Source organism: Perca fluviatilis, chromosome 1, assembly GCF_010015445.1.
Source record: "Perca fluviatilis chromosome 1, GENO_Pfluv_1.0, whole genome shotgun sequence".
Taxonomy (NCBI): Eukaryota; Metazoa; Chordata; class Actinopteri; order Perciformes; family Percidae; genus Perca; species Perca fluviatilis.
This window is the reverse complement of record NC_053112.1, coordinates 19,495,441-19,518,367: the sequence shown is the minus strand read 5'-3', so window position 1 is coordinate 19,518,367 and position 22,927 is coordinate 19,495,441. Positions and strand designations below refer to the sequence as shown.

Genomic DNA, 22,927 nt, shown 5'->3' with positions numbered 1-22,927 from the left:
CACCTCTGGAAAATCACCAACAACAGTCGTGCATGAATACCTGCAGCAGTGTTTAACACTGAAAACACACAGCTCAGTTCAGCGTTTACTTGCAGCTCTGCTACAGTAGCAGATAACCGCTAACGTTACCTGCCGGTCACATCATCTCTAAACAGTCCGCTCACAGTGAAGTCCTGCACGCCTCAACAGATGTTAGAGTCTGGCGGCTGCTCGCTCTGTTACGCACACCGAGCAGATTGATGCGCCCACAGAGCCAATCTTTGCAGAGGTTACCGCTCGGTGTTTGACTAGCTAATAAGCCTTTAGCCTGTTAGCTTGAGCTTTTCCGAAGGCGCCGAACGGCCAGCCAAAGTCCGACAGACACCGACACATTCCGCACATCCTCCGCTCAGTTTTAACCTTTTGTGTTTAACTTAGGGAAACTAAACGGGAATGAGAGAGGAATGAATAACACTTGCATGTGATGCTTTCGTTTTACTATCAGTAGCCGATATCCCCACTTGACATTAGAGGAAGGGACCCGACGGTGTGATTGGTCAAACTCTTCTTCTTTAGTTTTTTTTCCAGCATGCTCGTGGCTGCTACGCTTTTTTTTTTAGCTGCCTACTATCATCAAGAGTTAGACTGAGACAGCTGCACGTCAACGAGTGAACTCAAAACAGTCAACTGATCGTATCACCGTATTTTGATGTCAAAATGCGTATCTACTACACAAAATGCGTACAGGTTGGCAGGTCTGCATTACTCCACTATATCTTTACATCGCAAATATTTGTTTACTGCTATATTAGTTTCGCTTTGCCAGACCTTCCTCCACAGCGCTGCAAAAGAGGGTCTGGCTAGTCCACACAGCATTTCCGGATGGGAGAAAAACGTGTGCTGGTTTATTGGCATTTCTTTAAACCAATCACAATCGTCATGGGGCGGGTAGGCCCACAGGATGTGGAACTCAGTTTGGTATCAGTCTATGAGAAGTAGCTAAGCTTGTCCTAAGTGCGTGTTTTTGTTGTTAATGTTACATTCTTTTCTTTAAGATTATTTTTGGGGCATTTTAAGACAGGACAGCTGAAGACATGAAAGGGGAAATGACACGCAGCAAAGGGCTGCAGGTCGGAGTCGAACCCAGGCCCCTGCGCGGAGGAGTAAACCTTTATATATGGGCGCCCGCTCTACCAGATGAGCTATCTGGGCACCCGTAAATGCTACATTTAGTAAAGTTTACAAGTATGCAAATATTATTTTTATATATACAGCTTAATCTGCATTATATACGTGGTTGGTCGATAAAGACCCGAGGATTGTTAAACAGTTATATTGTAGCCTTTATATTTGTGTTTGTATTTATTGTTTATTTCATATATGTTTAACATGTTTATGTACTATGCACCCACCACCAATGCAAATTCCTTGTAAGTGTTACTTACCTTGCAATAAATCATTTTCTGACTTCGGCTTTCTTTCTGATGTAGGAATGTTTGAGAAAACAACAACCATAGGCCCACATTTAAGGGTTAAATGGAGCTTTTCTTTCTAGGAAATTAATTTCTCCTATAATGTCTCTTTCAGGAAACTTCCTTGGGCATTATTAGAAAATTACAACCAGTAAACTAAAGTATTAGCCAACCTCTAATTCTTATACTGTACTTATAATGTCATTTCTTATCAGTGCTAAGTGTGGCTTTTGTTAAGAAAATCTCTAAAAGACGTGTCACTTAGATTTCTGAGGAGTAAGGAGAGGCTGGGGTAGAATTGAAAGTTAAGCAAGAGGTTTAATGAATAACACGATGAAAACGACAGTCAAAACACAATCAAACATAAAACATGAAACATTGCCAGCAGCAGACTGCAAAACATGCTTCCCCTGTCGAGTCACAGTTAGCAGCCATGCGACATGACAAAACAATACACTGTAAACAGCGGACTTCAACATGCTTCCCCTTGTGGGGTCACAGATTGAAGCCCCGTGACATGACAAAACAAATGTTAGCCTACACTGCAGCTGACAGCGGACTGAATCCATGCTTCTCCTTGTGGAGTCACATCGAAACAGTCCTGAGATCGTCTCAGGATCTGAATTATATTTCTGTCCCTCAGGATAAGGACACACCTCTGAATTTAGGTTTACTCCAGGTCACAGACTAAGGTTGATTATCATGTATTGCCGAATCTACAGAGATACACATTTTCTTTGTTCTAATCAGTCTGGCTTAGCAGGGAGTGGCTCCCAAAGTTGTTTAAACAATAAGTCTCCTAGAGCATCTACTTTTATGCTAAATAACAAACATAACCTAATTAATTCTTTAGAAACTTGGGTTTGGGGTGGGGTAGTCAAATGCTGATTAGTGTAGTTACTTGATTAGATTTAGCTGCAGGCCCCATTAAACAATGTTTTCAAAACATAAGCATGGTTTTAACTTTTTACAACCTAACAGCTTTCCATTTGGTGTTGGTTGAGCACGATGTCACTCACACCTGTTACTGCGGAAATGGAAGTTCACTCTCCCCTACTGATCAGAACAAGATGATATGGATTTTCAAAATATTTAATCGACATGAATTTCCACTTTGCAGAAAATACCCATAATGGATTATTTGACATTCACTTGCCCAATAAGTATCTGGGAAATGTCTGAGAGGCTTTTTGATGAATATTCAAAGCCGCACCTGTGAGACCGTGCTCATATCGCCCTGATAATCCCGTTTTTCCAGGCTCGTAGGTAAAATAACAGCTGTTTTGGGGTAAACAGCAATTTGTCGTGGCGCTTGTTGATGTATGGGTGTGCTGACAAAGCGCAAGGATACAGTGACACCTGTCGTCTCCTGCAAGAGCCCAGTCCCAGGAGGACCACGTCGTGGGAAAAATATATATATATATATTTGCAGGGGTATGACAATTTAGAGGATGAGGAATTAGAGGTCAGTGCTCTCAGGGTCTATTTTCACTTACCCGCCTTTGTTTTTACCTACAGGTGATTACACTAAGAGCCCCTTTGACTCGACGAGGACGAGTACAAACAGGTGGGGAAATGATTCCGCAGCAGCTCCACCGTTCAGTAAAACTAGAACAGATAGCAGGCTTCATTTGCCTTACAGAAGTGACTTTCAGGTGGTGGTGTTATAATCTTCATACTCCTGTCATCTCATTTGTCCGCCGGCAAAGTTCTCAGTTATGAGAGAAATGCAGGCAGCTGCGATCATTTTTATATTTTAATTCACCAACAGGGGGCGGTGTTAAACTGGAGCAGAGACACACACCACAGGGATGACTATTAAAAATCAATATCATATATCAAATATACCCGTGGCTCACCATCTTTGATTACAGGATTATTGGCAGATTGTGAAAAAACAGTCATAGCTGTTTATGATCTGTGCTCAGGTATGAAAAGAGAAGTGCAGCATCAAACGTAAACAAATGTTCTGGGAGACGATGCACCACAATGCAAATTACTACACCGTGGTTTTGGTTATGACATTAGAATGAACAATCTAAATGATGAAAAAAGTTGCATGTGTATGTGAAAATGCTGCATATAAAATACAACCACACAGGATAGTGCACTTCTACTTGCAGACTAACTGAACATAAAAATAATGAATTATAACAATATTTCCGAGAGCAGTTGTAGAGAAGAGCAGCTTCAGCTCTGACGCAGTGGTAACACCTGAATAAGACCAACGTGTGAAGTCATGTGAGTGACTTCACATGCTTCCAGTTACACACCCTGCCTGCACACCAACATGACAAACTCACATTTTTGAGGTTTGCTTTAATTTTCTGCTTCTGTATCTTTTTTGTTTTTTTTTCTGCAGGTTTTTGTTCTGACCCGTTCATGTGAAATGGATTCAGATATTAATAATTTTTTGGGGGAGATGCCAGCCAGACAGTGTAAACAGTGTAGCATCGTGCACCTAAGCAACATGAAGACCTTTACGTTTCACACACTACAGAGGAAGTCCCTTTGGAACTTTGGCAATGAGGATGATTTAATGCATGTCATGTAGCCTAAACATTTTTTTATTGTTATATAGATAGATGTGTGATGTATTTCTTCTATAATGGAAATGTGCAGACAGCAAGCTAAGAATTGCACCGTAACACCAAATCTGATGATGATTTGTTTAATTCTGTCAGCAAATGTCTTAAATAAGAATAACAAATCCAAAGACAAATCATTAACTGATAAAATATTGGTTTACGATTAAAAATCTGTCATTAAAATCTTAAATCTCTCTCAAAACATTAATGGTCCATTATTGTGTGTTGTTATGACAAAACATACATAAAGAAAATAAGCATTAACTGTTTTTTTGTATGTCAGTCAACTTGTCAATCTCATTGTGTGCTGTTTGTGGGGTTTATTGAAACCGAAATATAGATACGCAACACATCATAAATTTGTAAATATGTATCGGTTTATAACAGTTAAAAAGATGTATGTACATACAGAACATCACCAAACATGGTCATTTTCACTCAATTGCAAAGTAGCACTCTGCAACTAGTTGGTTTCAGGACAACTGTCTTACAATAGGGCGGCATTGATTAAGTTTGTCATTTACAACCAAGCACACACATTTTTCCTCTTTTTCATTTGCCAAATAATACTTAATAAAACAACAGGATGCTTACTAAAACAAATTGTAGTTGAATCGCTAGTCCAAATCCAAGTTCCTGCTGCCACCACGCAGCTTTGTATGTACACAGGTAGAAACACCTCAGACTGGATCTTGGTCACTGTGGTTAGCAATAAAGACTCACATAGAGGTAGTCATGTCTGCATCTGCTCGCCCAGTCGAGAGTCGAGACAACTGACCCAAAAACTTTGCTTTCAACATCTGTTCAATCTGTGGACCCAGATCCCTTCGCTGACATTAAAGAAATAAAAGAAGAAAAGTGATTATCTGTCTTTGTTGATTAAATCAAACGGTCATAAAGGTTTTGCTTGGTGCACATAAGGCAGACAATGGACATACTATGGGGAGGGGGTGTTTTTTGTGGGTGTGTGCAGGTGGGATTCAGGTAAGAGAAAGAGCTGGTGGCTTCACATTAAAAGGGCCTTTCCACCAAAAGTGACTTGGTTTAATTAGAAAAGCAGACTTTTATATAGATATGTGCTCCCAAGATGGAGAAAGTGTTCCTACAACATCGAGCTGAACTATCTAAAGTCATGTTTGTCCTTTCTGAAAACAGCTGCAACTTGAGATAGATGTGGTAAAAAAATAAAATAAAGTATGTATTTGAAGTCACATCATTTTATTTCCCCTGATCTTGCAATCGTATTACTCAAACATGATATGACTAGTGAGAAAAACATGAAAAAGAAAAAAAAAAAAAAACCATCTCATTTCTGTGGGGAAAAAAAGCTCTGCCTTTGCAGAATAAAAATGCAAGTCAGTTTTGGTGGAATTCCCCTTTAATGCCAAAGACAAGTGAGACGCAAGCTAATGCACATCCACTTGGTAGCATAATGGCATTATCTTCCATTGCACTTTGTCTTTTTGTAAAACTCATCACATTACAGACTTTGTAATACTGAGTCTACCGTAACGTCAGATTACTGTACAGAGTAAAAGGAAAAATAAGACAGAAAGAAACTAGACCCAAATTTACATTGTAACGACCAGTTGCTTGTCATCAAGTACAGTCAGTGGCCATAGACACAAGGAATAGCCAAACAAACACATAAAAAAGACCATTAAGGCTGTTTGTCAATGTAGATTAAGTAGGATAAGCATTGCCACACAACGCTTTGATACCCTTTGCAATATACAAAAAGGGAGCATTTGCAGATACACCAAATAGCCACTAAATCCAAGTCGTCTATGCAAAAACGCCTGATTCTGACCCAGACAAATCATGTCAAATATGTGTTCAACATGCTTGTTTCCTGTACAAAATAACCAGGCAAGAAAAAGACAAGTTGTAGAATAAAAAGCAAAAAGAGCGAAATGACTTTGATTCTGCGATGCTCTCAACGGCCTAAAATCGCAGCCAATAGAAAAATAAACACCAATTGTACTCCCATTATTTTTGGATGCACCAGTATGAAATAAGTCGTCATCATTTTTGATCCAACAAGTCACACCTCTCTGCGTTCCTCTCTAAATGCTCTCCGGTAAATTAGCCCAGTTCAGTTTCTGTCACACCTCCCATCATCCTCTGCGTCTTCATACACTGGCATCCTCAACCTTGCAAAATGGCACATGAAAAAAGTAAAAACATTGAGACTGAATGTAAAAATGGGTCACAGCACTCTCGCTGCATACCTAATGCACATCTCACTTTTGAGTACTTGTTGAAGGCATTTTTCACACAATTGTTTACAGCTAAAAGTAAATACACACACAAAAAAAAAAGAAAAACTTCCAAAGCTTTTATAGAAAACCCAGGAATGCAATGCCTCCGGTGTGTTGTTGAGCATGAACACAGAAAGCCCTTTTTACATTTTTTTGTGTTGTCTTTTTCCGACAGTCTTGTACTGTAACTGCGTTAAGCTCAAATATGCACCTTGTTGTGTTGTCTCATCGTTGTGTCCAAAACGATTTGATCTGTGAGAAACCCACGGGGCCTGACGCCAGATCGAAAAGGTCAGTGGATCTGTCCCTCGTCAGGATTTCGAGTGAAGTCTGTATCAGTGTTGGGAGTGGGTCGTTCCCCTTGTACAGCATATGTTTCAGTCCAAAAGCAGCAACAGGTTCTGCTGGTAAATTAGAAGCAGCGGTACATCGTTCCCCACGACCCGGCCCCACCCCCGAGGTGAGCTGTGGCGCTCTGATCACACAGGCCTCCCGTGGTGGAGCGCATACCACAGCCCACAAAAACACACCAAGCTGCTGCTGCAAAAAAATAGACCCATAGTTTCAATAGATAACAGATTCATGATTGATTATAGAGCGGGGATGCAACACATTTCCAAAAAGAAAAAAAAGGGGGGTTGTTTGATTACCTTTTTGTTGGGGATTTTAATGTACAGTCACTTGAAATAATACTAACTGAATGCACATTTCATCATTTAGAAAAAAAGAAAACACTTCATGTAAAAGGGATTTAAAATAAACGCCATTCTGAACTGCAATAAGCCGTTTTGCTTGCAATGGCGAAAGGACATAGGAACCTTAAAAAAAATCTCAAAGCCCCACAGACCCTTCTACAGTTCAAGAGAGCAAGTTCCTTTTAAGATTGACAGGATAAAACTTCCTCAAAGAAAGTTAACTAGTATATTCTGAGCCCGCTTAGCTCAACATTTATATTTAATTGATACAAATTTACATAATAAACCATTCTTTTAACAGATAAAATACTTTATGAAACAAAATGCCCCCATTCGAAATAACCAATGAGAGGCTACTGTGTGTTTTATTTCTGTAATATAGAGGATGCCAATGTCTTCTATTTTATTTTAAAAGTGCATAAGAGCAGCAGCATTGCTGGGACAGTGTGGGACAAAAGAAGATATATAAAAGAAAAAATGAAATTATAAATCAAGGGAACATTTTCCCCACCATGTAATTAAGATTCTTAGGAGACCCTGTCAAAAATCAAGAAACTATAGAAATAATGAGGATATTAACGAAAAAGGAAGTGTTACCTGTCAATTTTTAATTATCAAACCTTTTTCTTTAAGCTCTAACACACTCTCCACTTGCTCCAGAGACCCAGATAATGTCTTTTTGTTAAATGCGTGATATGTTGGTCAATTGAATGACAGCTATGCAGCCCAACACTGAAGATAATATCAAACCAGTAAACATAACTAAAATTGCACTCAAGGCAACAACCAGGATTTGAATTAATTAATAACACAAAAGCAAAAGCAATATAGACGGGGGTCACGGCACCACCCGATTTGGAGAAAAGTCCAACTTGCTTCTTTTTTCTTCAAGCATGTATGATTGGCATTTCTCATATGTATACATTACTAGCTTAATGTTTAACAACTACTGCTGCTATTTGTTAAAAATATCTCCAATCACCCTATTTTACAACTGATATCACTTGCTTTAACAGATTAATGTAACAGCAAAAGGAACACTAAAAAAAGAAAAAAAAGAAAAAAGGAAAAACTAAAGTCAAAACAGCATTAATAAAAAAGAATTATTGAAATAATTTATATCTTTGTATTCTCATGGAAAATTTTGTTTAGAAATGAACCACTGGATCAGTCTAAACATAGGCACAGTTTTTAAAAATAAACAAATGATTGAAAAAAAAAATTATAAACACGCAATCATCAGACCTTTGTTCTCTATGGTCAAAAAGCAGTTAGCATAAGTTATCTTGAGCGAAGGTGATGTTTAATAAAAAAAAAAGTGAATATCAAAAGAAAATATAACAAGATGACAAAGTTAAAATTTCGGCAGCAGCAGTAAATGTGAAGTTCCAAAGACTTTTTTTGTTTGTTTTTGCATACAATTGTATCCTTGCTCACATAATAGATGCTTGTAATTACTGTAAATACATTGGCAATGGGAGCACGGTTTATATGGTTAAAAGACTTGCCACTTAGCTCACAGTTACTCAATATATATAACTTCATATATCTTCAGTTTTGGCAAAGAGATGGAAATATTTTCCTCTTGTATGATTCGGAATGAAACATGAGTGGGGGTGGCTGGGGTCCTAAAATGACCGTGATGAACTCTGGAGTAACACAGAAGTCAAGTCTCAGACGATTCACCTCGTTTCTGCCCAAGGATGGCGAAAGAAACATTTTCTTCTTCTTCTTCTTCCTCCTCCTCCTCCTCCTCCTCCTCCTCCTGGTATTTGCCCCCGACACTGATTGTGGCCAGTCTGTTCTCTTTACAGTGTATGATACACATAATGGGGGCGGGCAGGCGAGAGGGTGCAGAGCAAGTGGAGGGTTTGGAGGTAAGAAGGACTGGGATTGAGCTGCTCTTGGCTCAGACCATGGCACGGTATGGTCCCTGCATCTTGAGGAACTGGATGATGAAGGAGGGGCCTCCCGCGACAATCTGGGGCGGCAGGTGGCTGAGGGGACAGTTCTCGATGCTCATGATGGACAGCTTGCTGCACAGGGCCAGCTCGAACGGGAGGCTGTGCAGGTTGGGGTTGTCATTGAGGTACAGTTCCTCCAAGTTCTCCAGTGTACCTGAGGACAGACATCAGTTACTGTTAGTCGCGGCGTGTACTCAAACTGATGCGGTCACTCAGGGAAAAAGGGTCTGAAATCAACAACCTCCGAGCAATACAGGTCAATAAAATATGATTTTCAGCAATAAAAAAAGTGCTCATCGCCACTCTTGATGCAATAATTCCTTTGTTATAATAATTCAAGCTGTGATTGTAAATATAAGATTTGAGAAGGTTACAGTACAAATAGTAATATCTTTTTTTTTTTAATTGACCAATTTTTCTTGATTTATATGTCAAATTTGAAAAGAAATGTGGAATAAAATGCTCATTACAATTTCTAAGACCCAAGGTCTTAAATGACAAACTATTAGTGGTGATGTTCATACATTATACTGTATAGTCATACTAAAAAAAATGATTGAAATGTAGTGGTTTCTAATGGCAACCTAAATACCTCCAAGCCTTCTAAATATACACCCACCTTTAGCTTCTTCCTCCACTCATTTTAATCTCTAGCTTAACTCCTAAGATCAGCAGTCACCAGCCTAGCGATGCTAACCTAATCACTCGGAGGAAGAATCTGAGGCGGGACATACGGTTAAGCTCTTACATCTTGATGGTTAAGTTTAGCTTTCATCAAGAAAACCATGGTACACTTCAAATAGATAAAAAAAAGCAGTTTATAAAAATTTGATTTTCAAAAAGTGCCACCAACTCCTTTAATATTGTTGATGACACAAACGAGTTTGTAGATTATGCTAAATATTAGAGTTTAGCTAACTTGTGTGTATGAACGTAAAATGTGCAGGTCATGTACAGTTTTACATCGTCACTACAGAACAATGAGTTGTAGTTTTTTTTTTTTTTTATTATTATAGTTTTACTGCATTTTTGTGTTTAGTTTAATGAGGGAAGAATTGAGGGAAGTACTTACCAATCTCCTCTGGAAGGTGTTGCAGCAGGTTCTCCCCCAAACCAAGATGAGTCAGGTTGGTGAGGTGGCCGATGCCTCTGGGTAACGTGGTCAGCTGATTATTTGTCAACACCAATTTCTAAAAAAGGTTGTTGAAATGAGGATTGCATTTACCAAATCGCAAAGTATAATTACCATCAAACCATTTATAACCCAGTTATAACCAACACCACTGCCCTCACAGAGACCAAATGTGGAGGATTATCTAGCATGTTCGATAACTAGTTCCTAAAAAAAATGTAAATGATGATTTGTATATAGCCAAGGATTAGCCTCTCAATGTATTAGTTTGCTGGAATGACGTTACATTAGTTTGAGTATCTTTGACCTATTACTGCACACCAGTTCACTCGTCCAACACCATCATTAAATTGTTATTAGTTTAATTAAATGAATGGCCGTTATAGGTTGGCCAAAACATGCACCTCCAGATTCAGGAACGGTTTTTATTCCCACAGGCAATTTGCACATTAAAAAAGAAAAAAACAATACTTTCATCCACTCATGCTGCGACGCACCTGCACTTTACGTTACAATGTGCAATAAGAGTAAATTATTTACCATTTTACTAAATTATTTTACTATGTTTTAATCCTTTTACCAGCTTCACATTCTCTACTCTATGTTCTTACTTTAATGCACCATAGCATTTTTAACATTGTTTTATGTACTTACAATTACAATAAAGTCCATTCTAATTCTGGTTCTTTCAACCCACTAACCAGGATTGGATACTGTTGATACCAATTGTGATTTTGCTTACTGATTTAGGTTCGTGTTATGTCCTGATTCTTATTACAGGTCCGCTATTAAACCCAGTTCAGACCAAAGATTTGCGACGAGACGAGTTGAAACTTGCAAGGCCTCGGTCTACAATGGTCTGAAACCTTCCAGTTTACACTAACGCGACTAGACGAGATGGTGTTTCATCTCCATAGCAACAACTCTTTACTTCCGTACCAAGTTACAGCTTTTCAGTTGTTTTTTTAGCTGGGTATAATTTGTAGTGTCTTAAAATATGAATGGGGATAGTGTTGCATTTCTAGTAGTGATCAAACGGTGAAAACAACGTGTTATTTGTCCGATTTACGACTTTGTTCAAACGCCTCTCCTTCTCTACATTCACTTGCTCGCGGGCGCTTCTTGAGACTCTGTCCAAAACTCTGCCATTTCATTCAGCTGACAGTTAACTGACTGACTTAACTTCGCTATGAGTTGATAGGCTGTTGAAACAGGTGAGGTCCTCTACATTCTAAAACCAGCCACTGGCGACTTGACAAGCTGAGTCGGAGGGGATTATCAGCTGGCTCGAGATGAGCTAAAACCGTCCAGTTCAGACCCCTGCAACGTTCTAAAACTGGGCGTCAGAGCAAGAAAATAAGTAAGTATATTAAAAGCTAAAATCCACCTTTATTTACAGCAACATTTGAGGCATGCATTGCCATCTGTTGCAGTGTGTGATACTACCACAGTCGCCAAAATCAGATTTTTTTAAAATACATTTACAGGGCTCCTCAGCCATGAACTGAAAATGAGCCTTACCAAATGCATCTAAAAAGAAAGAAGCAGCGGCTTAGATTCTAATAGTTATTTTTACCCATAGCAACAGATACAAACCAGATACTACAAAATTCTGTAAAAGTCATTAAACAAAAGAGCCTCAAGTATAATGGAGAGAACTGCATTTCTGGAACACTTACCTGTAAATCTTTAAGATACGCAATTTCATTAGGTAGAGATTCCAACTTGTTTTCCTCCAAGTCAAGTTCCCGTAGCTTTCTCAAATTCCCAATACCATGCGGTAACTTCTTGAGAAGATTATTGGACAATATTAACACCTGTGGAGATAATGGACAGGAAAACGGGTCAAAAGTGACAGTCTCGCATCATGCCACAAGCAATAAAGCAATCAGTCTCGACACAGAATGAACACATCTTTCTTAAATGATGTCAAATTACCAATGAAGACATTGGTAATTTTTGGATTCAAGTGAAACCATGAAAATTAAAAAAAAAAAAAAAAAAGGTATACTACTCACACTACACTGCTCTACTAATATTCATGTTTAGTGTTACTTTATAATTTTATTTTTTATTTGCAGCCAAAACTTAGGTTACTACAGTTTTTGTAGGGTCTGTGTAGTAGTTATGCATTTTTAATCAAACCCAAAACGTAATACCGTGACTAAGACTTGCTAAGTAAAGCCCTATGGCTATCTATGTTTGTTACACAAGCCATTTGCCTCAACGATACACTCCCAAGATAAGGGTTGTAATGTCTGGCTCCACCTGTTTTATTCCTGATTACTGGTTGCACAAAATCTACAATTTATGTAATGGTACCTTCCACTTCTTCTATAAACTCACTGGGTACTGCAATGGCAAGCTTAATAACTACTAGGTGTGAATGTAAGACTCACCTCCAGAGAGACTAAACCACAGACATCCTCTGGGATCTTTGTCAGCTGATTGGTGGCCAGGTTAAGCTCGACCATGCTAGTCCATGTGCCAAAGTCCAATGGCAGAGATGTTAACTGGTTGTCCTGAAGAAGACAATGACATACCTTTATTAGCAAAATAACAATTCAGAGGGTCAACACAAGGGCAATGCTGTTCAGAAGGCTGAGTAAACTAGCACACTATGCCAGTGTTACCTGGCACCAGGCAAAAATGTTCAAACTACATCCAATATGGACATAAACCGGCTAACAAGTTAAAGGTTTTTAATAGTTGTGCATGCCTGGCTTAAGGCCAGTACAGTTGAGATAAACACTGCATAAGCAAATAGGCGATGCAGTTCCACTCTACGGTGTTAAATTAAAGTGGCACTGGCCGTGAGATGTAATACTACATGTAAATGCAGTATTTTTTTTCCCCAGGATTTCCTGCACTACTTCTTCTCACTATGAAAAACAGATTCTCACACTGGCATCAAAAATAGACACTCTAAAAAGTATACACAACCTGGCTTCTGTAAAACAATGAAAGATGCATCATTGGTCAGTGTAACGCTTACCAGTAAACTTTTCTAAGCACAAACGGACATTTGGAAAAACAGAAAAATGGGTTAAAATATCCAAAGTATTCCACCTTGACAAATTAAATAATTGGATCTTTAACCTGTTTTTATTCAGAGGATCACAAATTTAGAAAATTACAAAATTGCATCTGGGCTCCAATTATTCAATACTGCAATGGTATTATCTTCCTCTACTTTGCAGAACATGCAGGTTATTAACTGCATATGGACCAAAAAAAACAGAGGTGCTTGCAACTGATGGTTTCGAGTGGGGGGGGTGGGGCGTGGCTAGGCGGAACGAGGGAGAGAATACCATTGCAGTATTGAATAATTGGAGCTCAGACGCAATTTTGTAATTTTCTAAATTTCTGATCCTCTGAATAAAAACTGAAAATTGGAAAAACAGTTTAAAGATCCAATTTTTTAAATTTGTCAAGGCAGAAAAAAATGAAAGTTGAACTGAAGAGCGTTACACTGACCATCATTGGACCTTGTTTTGCTTAATTTTACAATTATACACACGTTTACAGTACCAGCTCAGTTGTATTATAAATTAAGCCAAGTCCACATTACACAATGCTGAAGACCTACAAGACAGTGGATTTAACTTCTCAAATTTACATTCCTTAAAAACTGTATATTTCTTGTTTCTGACACAGTATAGCTCAGGTATAATTTAATCTCACATGTTTTCACAGGCCTTTTTTTTACTGAAGATATGTTTACATATTATGTTACATCGCAGCAGGAAATTCACAGGTGTATGTAAAATAATTATAATGGCTGAATTTAGCTGCTTCAGTTTCAGGGTCCTGGTATTGTGCATGCTGACTCACTGCCATGGCTTACTGGGACACTTGAATAGAACAGAGCCATCATTAATGTTATTAATAACACCTGTGTTTTTGTATTATGAAAAGTCAAAATGTGTGCTGTCTAGTCATCAAAGACTTTGATATCTTGTGATGCCGTGATCACACCTGACTTTGGCAAAAAATAAAAGTTTCACGCAGACAAAATTAAGAAGGTATTGATTCATGATTGTCTCTACATTGTTTAGACATTTTAAAGACAGCTGACTTAAGACTTTATCTCAATCACTTTACAAACAAAAATGCATATATACCTTCATGTTAAGCTTGCTTAACACTTTGGCTCTGGAGAAGATACCAAAGGGGATCTTGTTGATGCGGTTGTGCTCCATGTTGAGGGAGTAGATGGTGGAGAACTGGGATGGTCCTCCCACAGGGTACGACTGGAAGCAGTTCCTCGCCAGTGTTAGACTGGTCAGGTTAACCAAACTTGACAGTAGTCCCTGGTCAAGCACAGCAAAGAGACACAACGGAACCCGTATGAAAAGGACAGGACTTTATCACTACAGGCTGTGATTTTAACCTCAGTTATACACAAGAATTTAAGATGAAATGCTCTATGCAAATAACAATTATTTGTTGTTTGTCAATTTGTTTTTGCATTTACAAGAGCATTGCAGGAAACAGTTGATGTCAGTACAATACAAATTAAGACTGCAAGTGATGAGTAGTATTATTTTTTGTTATTATGTAGCAATGATATTTTAAATGGCATTCTATTTTTGGTTCCACTTACCTCTGGCAACACCGAAATGTTGTTGTTTTCAAGATTTAGCTCCTCCAGTTCTCGACATGTGGCTAATGATCTGGGGATGGCTGACAATCTATTGTATCGCAGACCTAAACGATTTATGCTTGCCAGGTTGCCTACAATGACAAAAAAAAAACATATCTAAGTAAACTTTTATTTTACCTTAACATTGATCAAATCATTATGCAATTTTGATTTTTGAGACGTAAAATACGCTTAATTACCTATAGTCTCTGGGAGGTCCAAGAGCTCATTGTGCTGCAAGTCGAGGTTGGTTATCTGCGTACAATTCCCAATCTCCTTCGGTAGGTGTTCCAACTGGTTATGGGCGACATCCAGAGTTATGAGGTTGCAAAGCTCCCCTGCAAAAAGATGCACACCAAATTGAGATATTTAGCTAATTCAAGATGAAAGCACTTTCATTAACCCACCTGCTGTACTGAAGACATCCATTCATTTATCTAATTTTTCACAAAGTCAGAATGCCATTGGTGCATAGCTTACGAAAACTGACCAAGTGTTGTAGCCACTACTCTCTCTTGCAGTACAATAAGACACTAAGTGTACGGGATACAATAAGCAGCTGGATTCATCGCTTCAACGTTCAGTAATTTGTTTGTGGTTTTTAACAGTAAGATATGTATTACTGCTGGAGCTGAAGAAGGGTGTGTACTCAATAACCATTAGTGCTAGGGCCCAGCATAATATAAGAATGTTTTACTGAACTGAATAAGATGTGCAAAATGCATTATGAGCACAAGATAAGCTGCACTGGAAATTAACACAAGCTGAATGCTATAAAGCCATTGGTAACCGACTACCTCCCACAATTATTTGATTTCTCATGGCCAATAGGCAAAAATAAAAAAAAATTAAAAAAAACTTGCCTTAATTAGAGGAAATTATCCAGTTTTTACACATTTTTGCTCACCTATCTCTGCGGGCAGCTGTTTAATTTTGTTCTCACGAATGCTGAGCATAGTGAGCTTGGATAGGTTTCGGATGTCCTTCTCCACAGTTGTAATGCGGTTGAAGCGCAGGTACAGCGTGGTCAGAGATGTCAGCCGATAGACAACAGCCGGTATCTCTCTCAGCTTGTTGTGCCGGAGGTCGAGCATTCGAAGCTTCTTAAGGGAGTCCAGGGAGTCAGGCAAACTGGTCAGGGAGTTCTCACTCAGGGCCAAAGTGACCAGGCCTGATAGGCAACCCACCTCCGCCGGCAGGCTCTGCAGCTTGTTGCTGTACAAGTAGAGTTCAGCCAGCTGCGTCAACTCCTTAATGGAGGTGGGCAGCATGTGAATGGACCTTTTAGATAGGTCCAGTCTCATTGAGTTCTCCTCCCGACACTTGTTGAGCTCTTTGATCACCTCGGCATTGCTGGACTTCTTGCGCGTACCTGGTGCCGGGTTTGGCCGCTTTATCGTATTGTCAACAGAGAAGGCAACACCCGGTGTTGAGCTGCTGGTGTCCTTCTTTCCTTCTTTGGCATCTTTCCCTTTGGTCTTCGTTTCTTTGCCACCATCCTTTACTAAGCTGGCTAGAGCCTTGGCCTCCTTTTCCCTTTCTTTCCCGGCTGGACCACCTTTGGGGTCCTTTTCTTTCGGGTCCTTTTCTTTGCCTAAAGTACTACTCATGTCGACGTTATCGGGCCTCCTGTAAAGTTGCTCATGGGAGTCTCTCTTGTCAGGTTACTTATTCGGGAAAAAAGAGACACAGATAGCCAAGGAGGCTTTTAAAGAAAACATCCCTATACAGGCCCATGCATTTATGATTATCCTTGAAATAAAGGCCTTGTGATCCAAAGGTTTTTGGGATACTTTGTTAAAATGCCATGGGAGAAAAAATCCTTTGAAGTAGCTGGACTGTGGCACCCATAGGCCACATGCTTAAGGGTTTGAACTGCATAAAATCCCAGGACCTTTGGATATAAGTTCAGGCTGCAAAGGTCATCAAGTTAGCTTTTTTTTTTAATCCCTCGAAGATTTGCTGTTGAGAAAAGATAAATACATTTTGTTTACATTTACAATTTAATTTTCACACTTTCACACAATGTGTTCCTAAGGCTCATTCTTTTTGTTTTCTGCCACTTTACAGAGAGAAACAAAGGGACAAAACTCATTTTCATCTGGATTTTCTGTCCTCATGATGCATCCAAAAACTGTTACATTCATCAAAGATGACACTGCTCGCCACAATTTATAGTAAACAGGGTCTTCTCGTGGGGGACACAGATCAGAATATGCTCCCACTGTTGGAGAGTGAGGAGGAAATTGAGAAGAAAATGCGAATAAGCTGCATCAGATTCCCTCAAATAAATAGTGACTGATAAACAGTGACAGTGGCATTTTGCAGGTGAACCACTAAGGCTGGGTACCGAATTCAATAAAAAGAAAAAAATACTTTTTTACTCCTTAGTATCGGAAAATGCCTCGTCATTCAATACCCAATTTGAATTCCTAAGGAGTAAATCTCATGAACGTCGGCGAGCCAATGGGCCCACAGCACTTCTACCAAGATCTAATAAAGTTTTCTGATTGGCTGTCTAACATAACACGTCGCAGAGACACGCACGGAAAACTCTACCTTACACACAGAGACGGCTCACGTAGCAGTAGCTGAAAAATAAATAAAAGATGTGTGCTGTAATGTTGTAATTTTATTGTAAAATTGGTATCGAAAAGTGGCCGGGTTGGCTCAGTGGGTAGGGCAGGCGCACATATACTGAGAGGTTTATGCCTCGACGCAGAGGTCCAAGGTTCGAATCCAACCTGTTAAAAGGCGGGAAAAAAATTGGTATCGAAAAAAGTATCGTTTAGGAGTCGGTATTGAAGTCACTGTATTGGTATTGAAATTGTTTTAACGATACCCAGCCCTGTGAACCACACCTCTAAAGAACCGCTGTTGGTGCAAAACTTTTTCATGCCATAAAAAAATAAATAAAAGTCTAAAAGAGAGGCTTTCCAAGCCGTCCTGCCATAACAAATCCACACCGACACTCCTCTCTTAACAGATATTATGCGATATGGGACAAATATTAACTATCATTTGAACTAATTTTAAGTTGGGCCTGCTGTGAGCTAAGGGTGCAATGTAAGCTCCATTATGTAGAAAGAAATACACAAATAGGCCTACATTAAAAAGGAGCCCTAATACCCTGACAATATTCTTCCATATTTATGAGGCATGAAAATCTGTTGAATGTACTGAGCATAACCATAACCTCACACCAACTTACTACTAAAAAAACATGGCCCAGTGGGTGCTGACAACACTGCAAGTCTACGGCCCCACCTAAACATGCAATCAGCTATTTAGCCTTCTCCTACGAAGCCTATAACCCAACAATCACATGGAATATTAACATCTCAAAGACACAAAGACAAAACTCTCAACTCTGTGGATCTTACATGACAAACTGAGCCAAAATGTCTCTGGAGGCATGTCTCTGTTTAGTCTCTGTTGCTGTTGTTCCTCTGTGACTGTGTAAAGCTCTCCTGCACTAGTACAAGCTAAGCTGTGGCAAAAAGAGAGGCAGGTTTGGCTCAGGATCAGAGATAAGTGAAAAGGTTAGGACTGCTGAGAGTAATCTTTAGAAGTTGCCTTCAAAGCACGAAGTCCCCACAACAACAGGTCATATGACCTTTTTGGTAACAGCAATCGCAGCACCCCTAATATGACAGAATGCTTGACAGTGTGTTCGGTAAATAAAAAAGGTATCCATTGCTCTTTGAGCCGATCATAAATAAGAGGGTCAATCACTGTAACTGGCATACCTGTGTAGAAAATAATTATTAACATAAAATGAGAATAACCAGGCCAGCCCAACAGCTGGGGTCAACCAACCCAAACTGCAAGCAACTTCCTTTTATGGTTGTACTCTCTACGTCCCTGCCCTGGTACATCATATGGTTTATAACAAGCCACATGTAAACATTATCTGTATAAAGTCATCTCTCTATTTAAAGACTTGATGTTTTCTGCTTAAACCTTAAAACAAAGACAAAACAAGACCAGAAAAAAAAGTTTAACATTCAAAGTTTAACAGAAAGGTCATATCCTAGTTATTTTTACAAATTGTAATGACATTTATGACTATCATATAAATTTTTGGTAAAGAAATCAAGCTTGGCCAGGTCATGAGAACAAAAATTAACCAAACCAAAGCAGGCATACATATTTAAGGCAGTGCCCACTTGTTTTGCATGAATGTAATGACTGAATAGCCTTAACAGTCTGACCACAAGGGAGGGGATATGTAGAAATGTAAACAACCCGTTAGCTGTGGAGAAAACAGCAGAATCACTAGATGGCCATTGGCCATTTGCCATCATTAAATGATTTTTGATCAGAAAACTGCCCTATTGATGGATGCTCTGAATTGGTTTAATGCCTTCACAACAGCCTAGTATCCAGGCGTGGAGGAATCATTTTTAAAAACGTCCTGGTTGTATGTTGACCAGAACCATTGGACAATGTCAATTCAACAGGCAAGTGCTAGGACAAGACTTGCAAGAATGTAATGAGTTCAATTAAGTTAATACTTAATACTATTTAGTAGAAATACGTATGAGGTTCAACTCATATACAGCTTCAGAGAAAAGCTAATGCATGTACTTCCAACACAACACCACGATAAAGTGCTACTACACACTTTGAACCCACATAGAGACTAATGAAGTTTCCATTAAGGATATATTGGGCCTATCTGACAATGCTAGTGCATTTAGGCCTAAGGAGTACGGTCTACTGTTCTCGTGCTTTTGGTTGTTCATTTCAATGCCTTTTTGATTAAATAAGAAATGCATCATTGTAAGGCAATCAAAGAATACAATAAAGCAAATGTAACAAACTGAAGTTATATGATATGACAAAATGCACTACCGAATATCTAAAACCCAGATCCTGTGTTACTGCTTGACAGTGGGCTACTACTACTACTACTACTACTACTACTACTACTACTACTACTAAGTATAAGAAATTACAAACCAGGAATAACCTGGTCTGTCAGGGAAAATGGTTATCGTGTAATATTGAGGTAAATCGCAAACCAGGAGGTGAGGTGGCAGCTATCAGCTACTGCTACTACACAACACTCCACAGGACGCAGCTAGCTTGATGGCTACATGTGCCAATGACAAATCCTTGGAAACAGATTACTGATAAAACGGTAGCAGTTGAGTTCGCGATGTCAAATCGCGTTTTGAGATTAATGAATTAATATGGACACCTAAGGAAAAAAACACTACGGTTGGTACCACTGTTTGGTCATCAGAATCAGAATAGGATTTATTGCCAAGTACCTTAACACTTACAAGGAATTTGCCTTGGGGATTGGTGCATACAGAAACGTATTAAAAAGGAAATAAACAATAAAGCAAAGTACTGCTAGAGAAAAGACCATAAATATTACAACAACAAATAGGTAAAAGACACGATAACCTTACAAATATGTGCAATATAGCTGCTTTACAATAAGAAAAAGAAGGCTGCCAGGTGTTGTGCAGGGAACGTGCAAAAGTTCAGGATATATGTAGCTAATGCTGTGACAATAATACCTTGACGCCAACAGTAATATTACTAAATGTTACGTTTTGGCTGTTAACCCAACATCAACTCACATAGGCTAAACATATTTAATGTTAGCTAAAGCAGCCTTAAAAGTGACTGGGGGAAAATATCTACAATACATCTATCTTGTGACCAATCTTTAAAAAGATCGCAAATTCACTAGCTAAGCCTACTAAAAAGGACCGACAACAAGGCAGGAAATAAAAGCAGCTAAGCTAAACGTCAACAGCGAACGTCAGTTGTGCCAGACTGCTAACGTCAGCTAGCGAGCCCGCCAGCTAGCTAACAGTATTTTAGCAAGAGATATTGTGAGTCACACGAAACAAAGTAACAGTGCGGCCAATGTGAAATAAGAAAAAGAACGTCTATTACTACGCGTATAGGACGGTGCAAAGGGTGTGGAGGCTTTCCCTGACATACTTACCAACACCCAGCGGTTAGCTTTATCTCAAGCAGAGCTACCTATGTGTAGGCCCGAGCAGAGCGGCTGTCGGACGCGGACCGACCCGTCCGCCGTGAGTTCGACCGAGAGGGGAAATCTCTGCTGCAGCCAGCAAAGCGGGCAGCAGACACCCAAAGAGAACAGCCGGTGGAGGCAACTGATGTCGCAATAGAGAGAGGCCACTTAAAGCACACAATGTGCGAGCTAACTGTAACACAGTGAATAACACCCGTCCTTGTATTGAATATTAGCCGAGGAAAAAAAGAAAACACTCTGAAAAACAGCGGCCATTCCGAAGCTGAACAAAAGAGTGCGTTCGTACTCACCACCGCAAAATGACACTTTAATGTTACACACGCCGTATCAAGGGGCTGACAAGTGTATTATCTTTGGAGAGATGCGTTATCGTGCTGTGTGTGTAAAACATCCACTGTTAATGAAATAATATAGCTAACTGTTTTACCTTCAGAGGTGTGACTCCGCCATCCTTGCTGCTTCCTCCTCTTTTCCTACACTGCTGCTCTCTGCTCCCCTCCCTCCCTCCCCTGCCACCAACCTGCGTCATTCGCACGCCTAACCAATGTTATCACGAGACTTTGAAATACAATAATCTTAATTTACAATTACATTCATTTTAGAAGTAAATAATGTTAAAGTTTTGTATGCAATATTAGTAGTAGTAGTAGTAGTAGTAATAATAATAATAATAATAATCCACTACAAGTAAAAGTCATGCATTCAATTTTTTTTTATTTAAAGACTCCCTACATATTAGACAGACAAGACATAGAATCTGCTTGGAATAATAATTTGTGTTTACTATCCCCAAGAAATTCCAGTTACCTTGTTAAAAAATCTTACATCTACCCATCCCTAATTAAAAAATCCAGAATATATGAATATGTAAATATATTTCTTTTGAAAATTGGAACTGCTGGACACAAAACTCCATTCTCGGTGTATGTGTCTAGGGGTTTGAAGTTTCCTCATCACTTGGGTAAATGTAATATTTCACCACAATTGGCTTCCATTGGCGGAAATATGCATATTGAGATAAAGTCATTCTTTTAAAACGTTTCTCATTATTTTGAGATACTAAGTCATTATTTTTAAAATAACATAGCATTATTTTGAGAAACTTTCTAATTCTAATGACTTACATGATCGTTTTTTCATCACATTGGCAGAAATGGGCTTCCATAGACGTAACTAGTAAATGTAGCTGTCAAATAAATATATAGGAGTACAATATTTTTCTCTATGAGTGGAATAGAAGAATAAAGTAGCATTCATCGAAGCAAAGAACATACATTGATATCTAACTACATTCAACAACAAAAAAATTCATACACTAATTATGCAAAACTCTTAATTAAACAAATGAAAAATAAAAAGCAGTCATGATCATGATTTTGAGTTGTGTTGTTGTGAGAGCCGCCTGCAGATCTGAGAAACAAAGCGAAGAAGAAGGTCACGTGATTCTCGCGGAAGCGTTGGCCTGACAACGACAACCGCTATATGTCAATGGACAACCGCTGTAATCTCTTCCTGACGCTAACCATAGACAGTATATAAGAAGACGCTAACGGTGGGGTTATCAACAATCATTTTTTTATTTTTATTTAACGTGTTTACACATGACAACGGAAATGTTTTTTTAAGTATATTGTAAGCGGTAATACATTTGACTTGTAGTTTGCTAAAAGAAAGGTACCGTTTAACGTTACTTTAGCTGGGCCTATGCTGTGTGTGCCGTTAGGTAGCTAGCTAGCTACGTGCTGAACCTAGATAGCTAGCTAGCTAGCTGCTGGGTAACGTTAGCCTTATTTTGAGCTAACGGCTATTATGCTATAAAAGACGGGATCCGATTTCTACTCCCAGTCTTTGAATTAGCCCAACTACCCAGTCGGTCACTTCGTTAATGTTCATATACTCGGACATGAACTCACTAAATTAACGCTACATCAAAATCATCTTGTGCAATTCGGGGTCGAATAGAATACGTGAACATTCAACATATTGCACCAGCTAAATGTCACAAAAACACCACAGGACAGCACTGATGTGAGATTATTTCTTGGCTGCAAACCACATTTCATCTCACTATCTTCCGTATTACTGAAGTTGAACCTCTAATATTAATAACACTGTGCATGTAAATAAAGCTGAACAAGTTTAAACTATTAGTGTGCTACAGTTCAA

At 39.0% G+C, this 22,927-nt stretch overlaps 1 protein-coding gene across 4 annotated transcripts; it reads right to left on the bottom strand.

The window, feature by feature from the left end:
- Nucleotides 1-7,582: 7,582 nt before the first annotated feature.
- shoc2 (SHOC2 leucine rich repeat scaffold protein) lies at nt 7,583-21,258 on the bottom strand. Of its 4 annotated transcripts, none has more exons than XM_039798660.1 (9): nt 21,189-21,258; nt 15,644-16,698; nt 14,937-15,074; nt 14,698-14,828; nt 14,216-14,404; nt 12,491-12,613; nt 11,771-11,908; nt 10,032-10,149; nt 7,583-9,113 (listed from the first exon to the last, which is right to left on the bottom strand). In XM_039798660.1, exons 2-9 carry the CDS (start codon nt 16,344-16,346, stop codon nt 8,905-8,907), a joined length of 1,749 nt encoding a protein of 582 aa, XP_039654594.1. In that variant the 5' UTR covers nt 16,347-16,698; nt 21,189-21,258; the 3' UTR covers nt 7,583-8,904. The 4 variants fall into 4 exon arrangements, with proteins under 4 accessions (XP_039654594.1, XP_039654603.1, XP_039654612.1 ...); XM_039798669.1 differs by lacking the exon at nt 21,189-21,258 and adding an exon at nt 21,052-21,174; XM_039798678.1 differs by lacking the exon at nt 21,189-21,258 and adding an exon at nt 20,708-21,006.
- Between the last annotated feature and the right edge of the window lie 1,669 nt (nt 21,259-22,927).

What these genes read in the sequence shown, in the direction of transcription:
- shoc2 (XM_039798660.1), bottom strand. Translation starts at nt 16,346, where the DNA reads ATGAGTAGTACTTTAGGCAAAGAAAAGGACCCGAAAGAAAAGGACCCC. An exon ending in ACAGCTGCCCGCAGAGATAG is followed by an intron (nt 15,075 to 15,643) that starts GTGAGCAAAAAT and finishes ATCTTTTTGCAG; the next exon opens with GGGAGCTTTGCAACCTCATA. An exon ending in GTGGTTTAGTCTCTCTGGAG is followed by an intron (nt 11,909 to 12,490) that starts GTGAGTCTTACA and finishes TTATCTCCACAG; the next exon opens with GTGTTAATATTGTCCAATAA.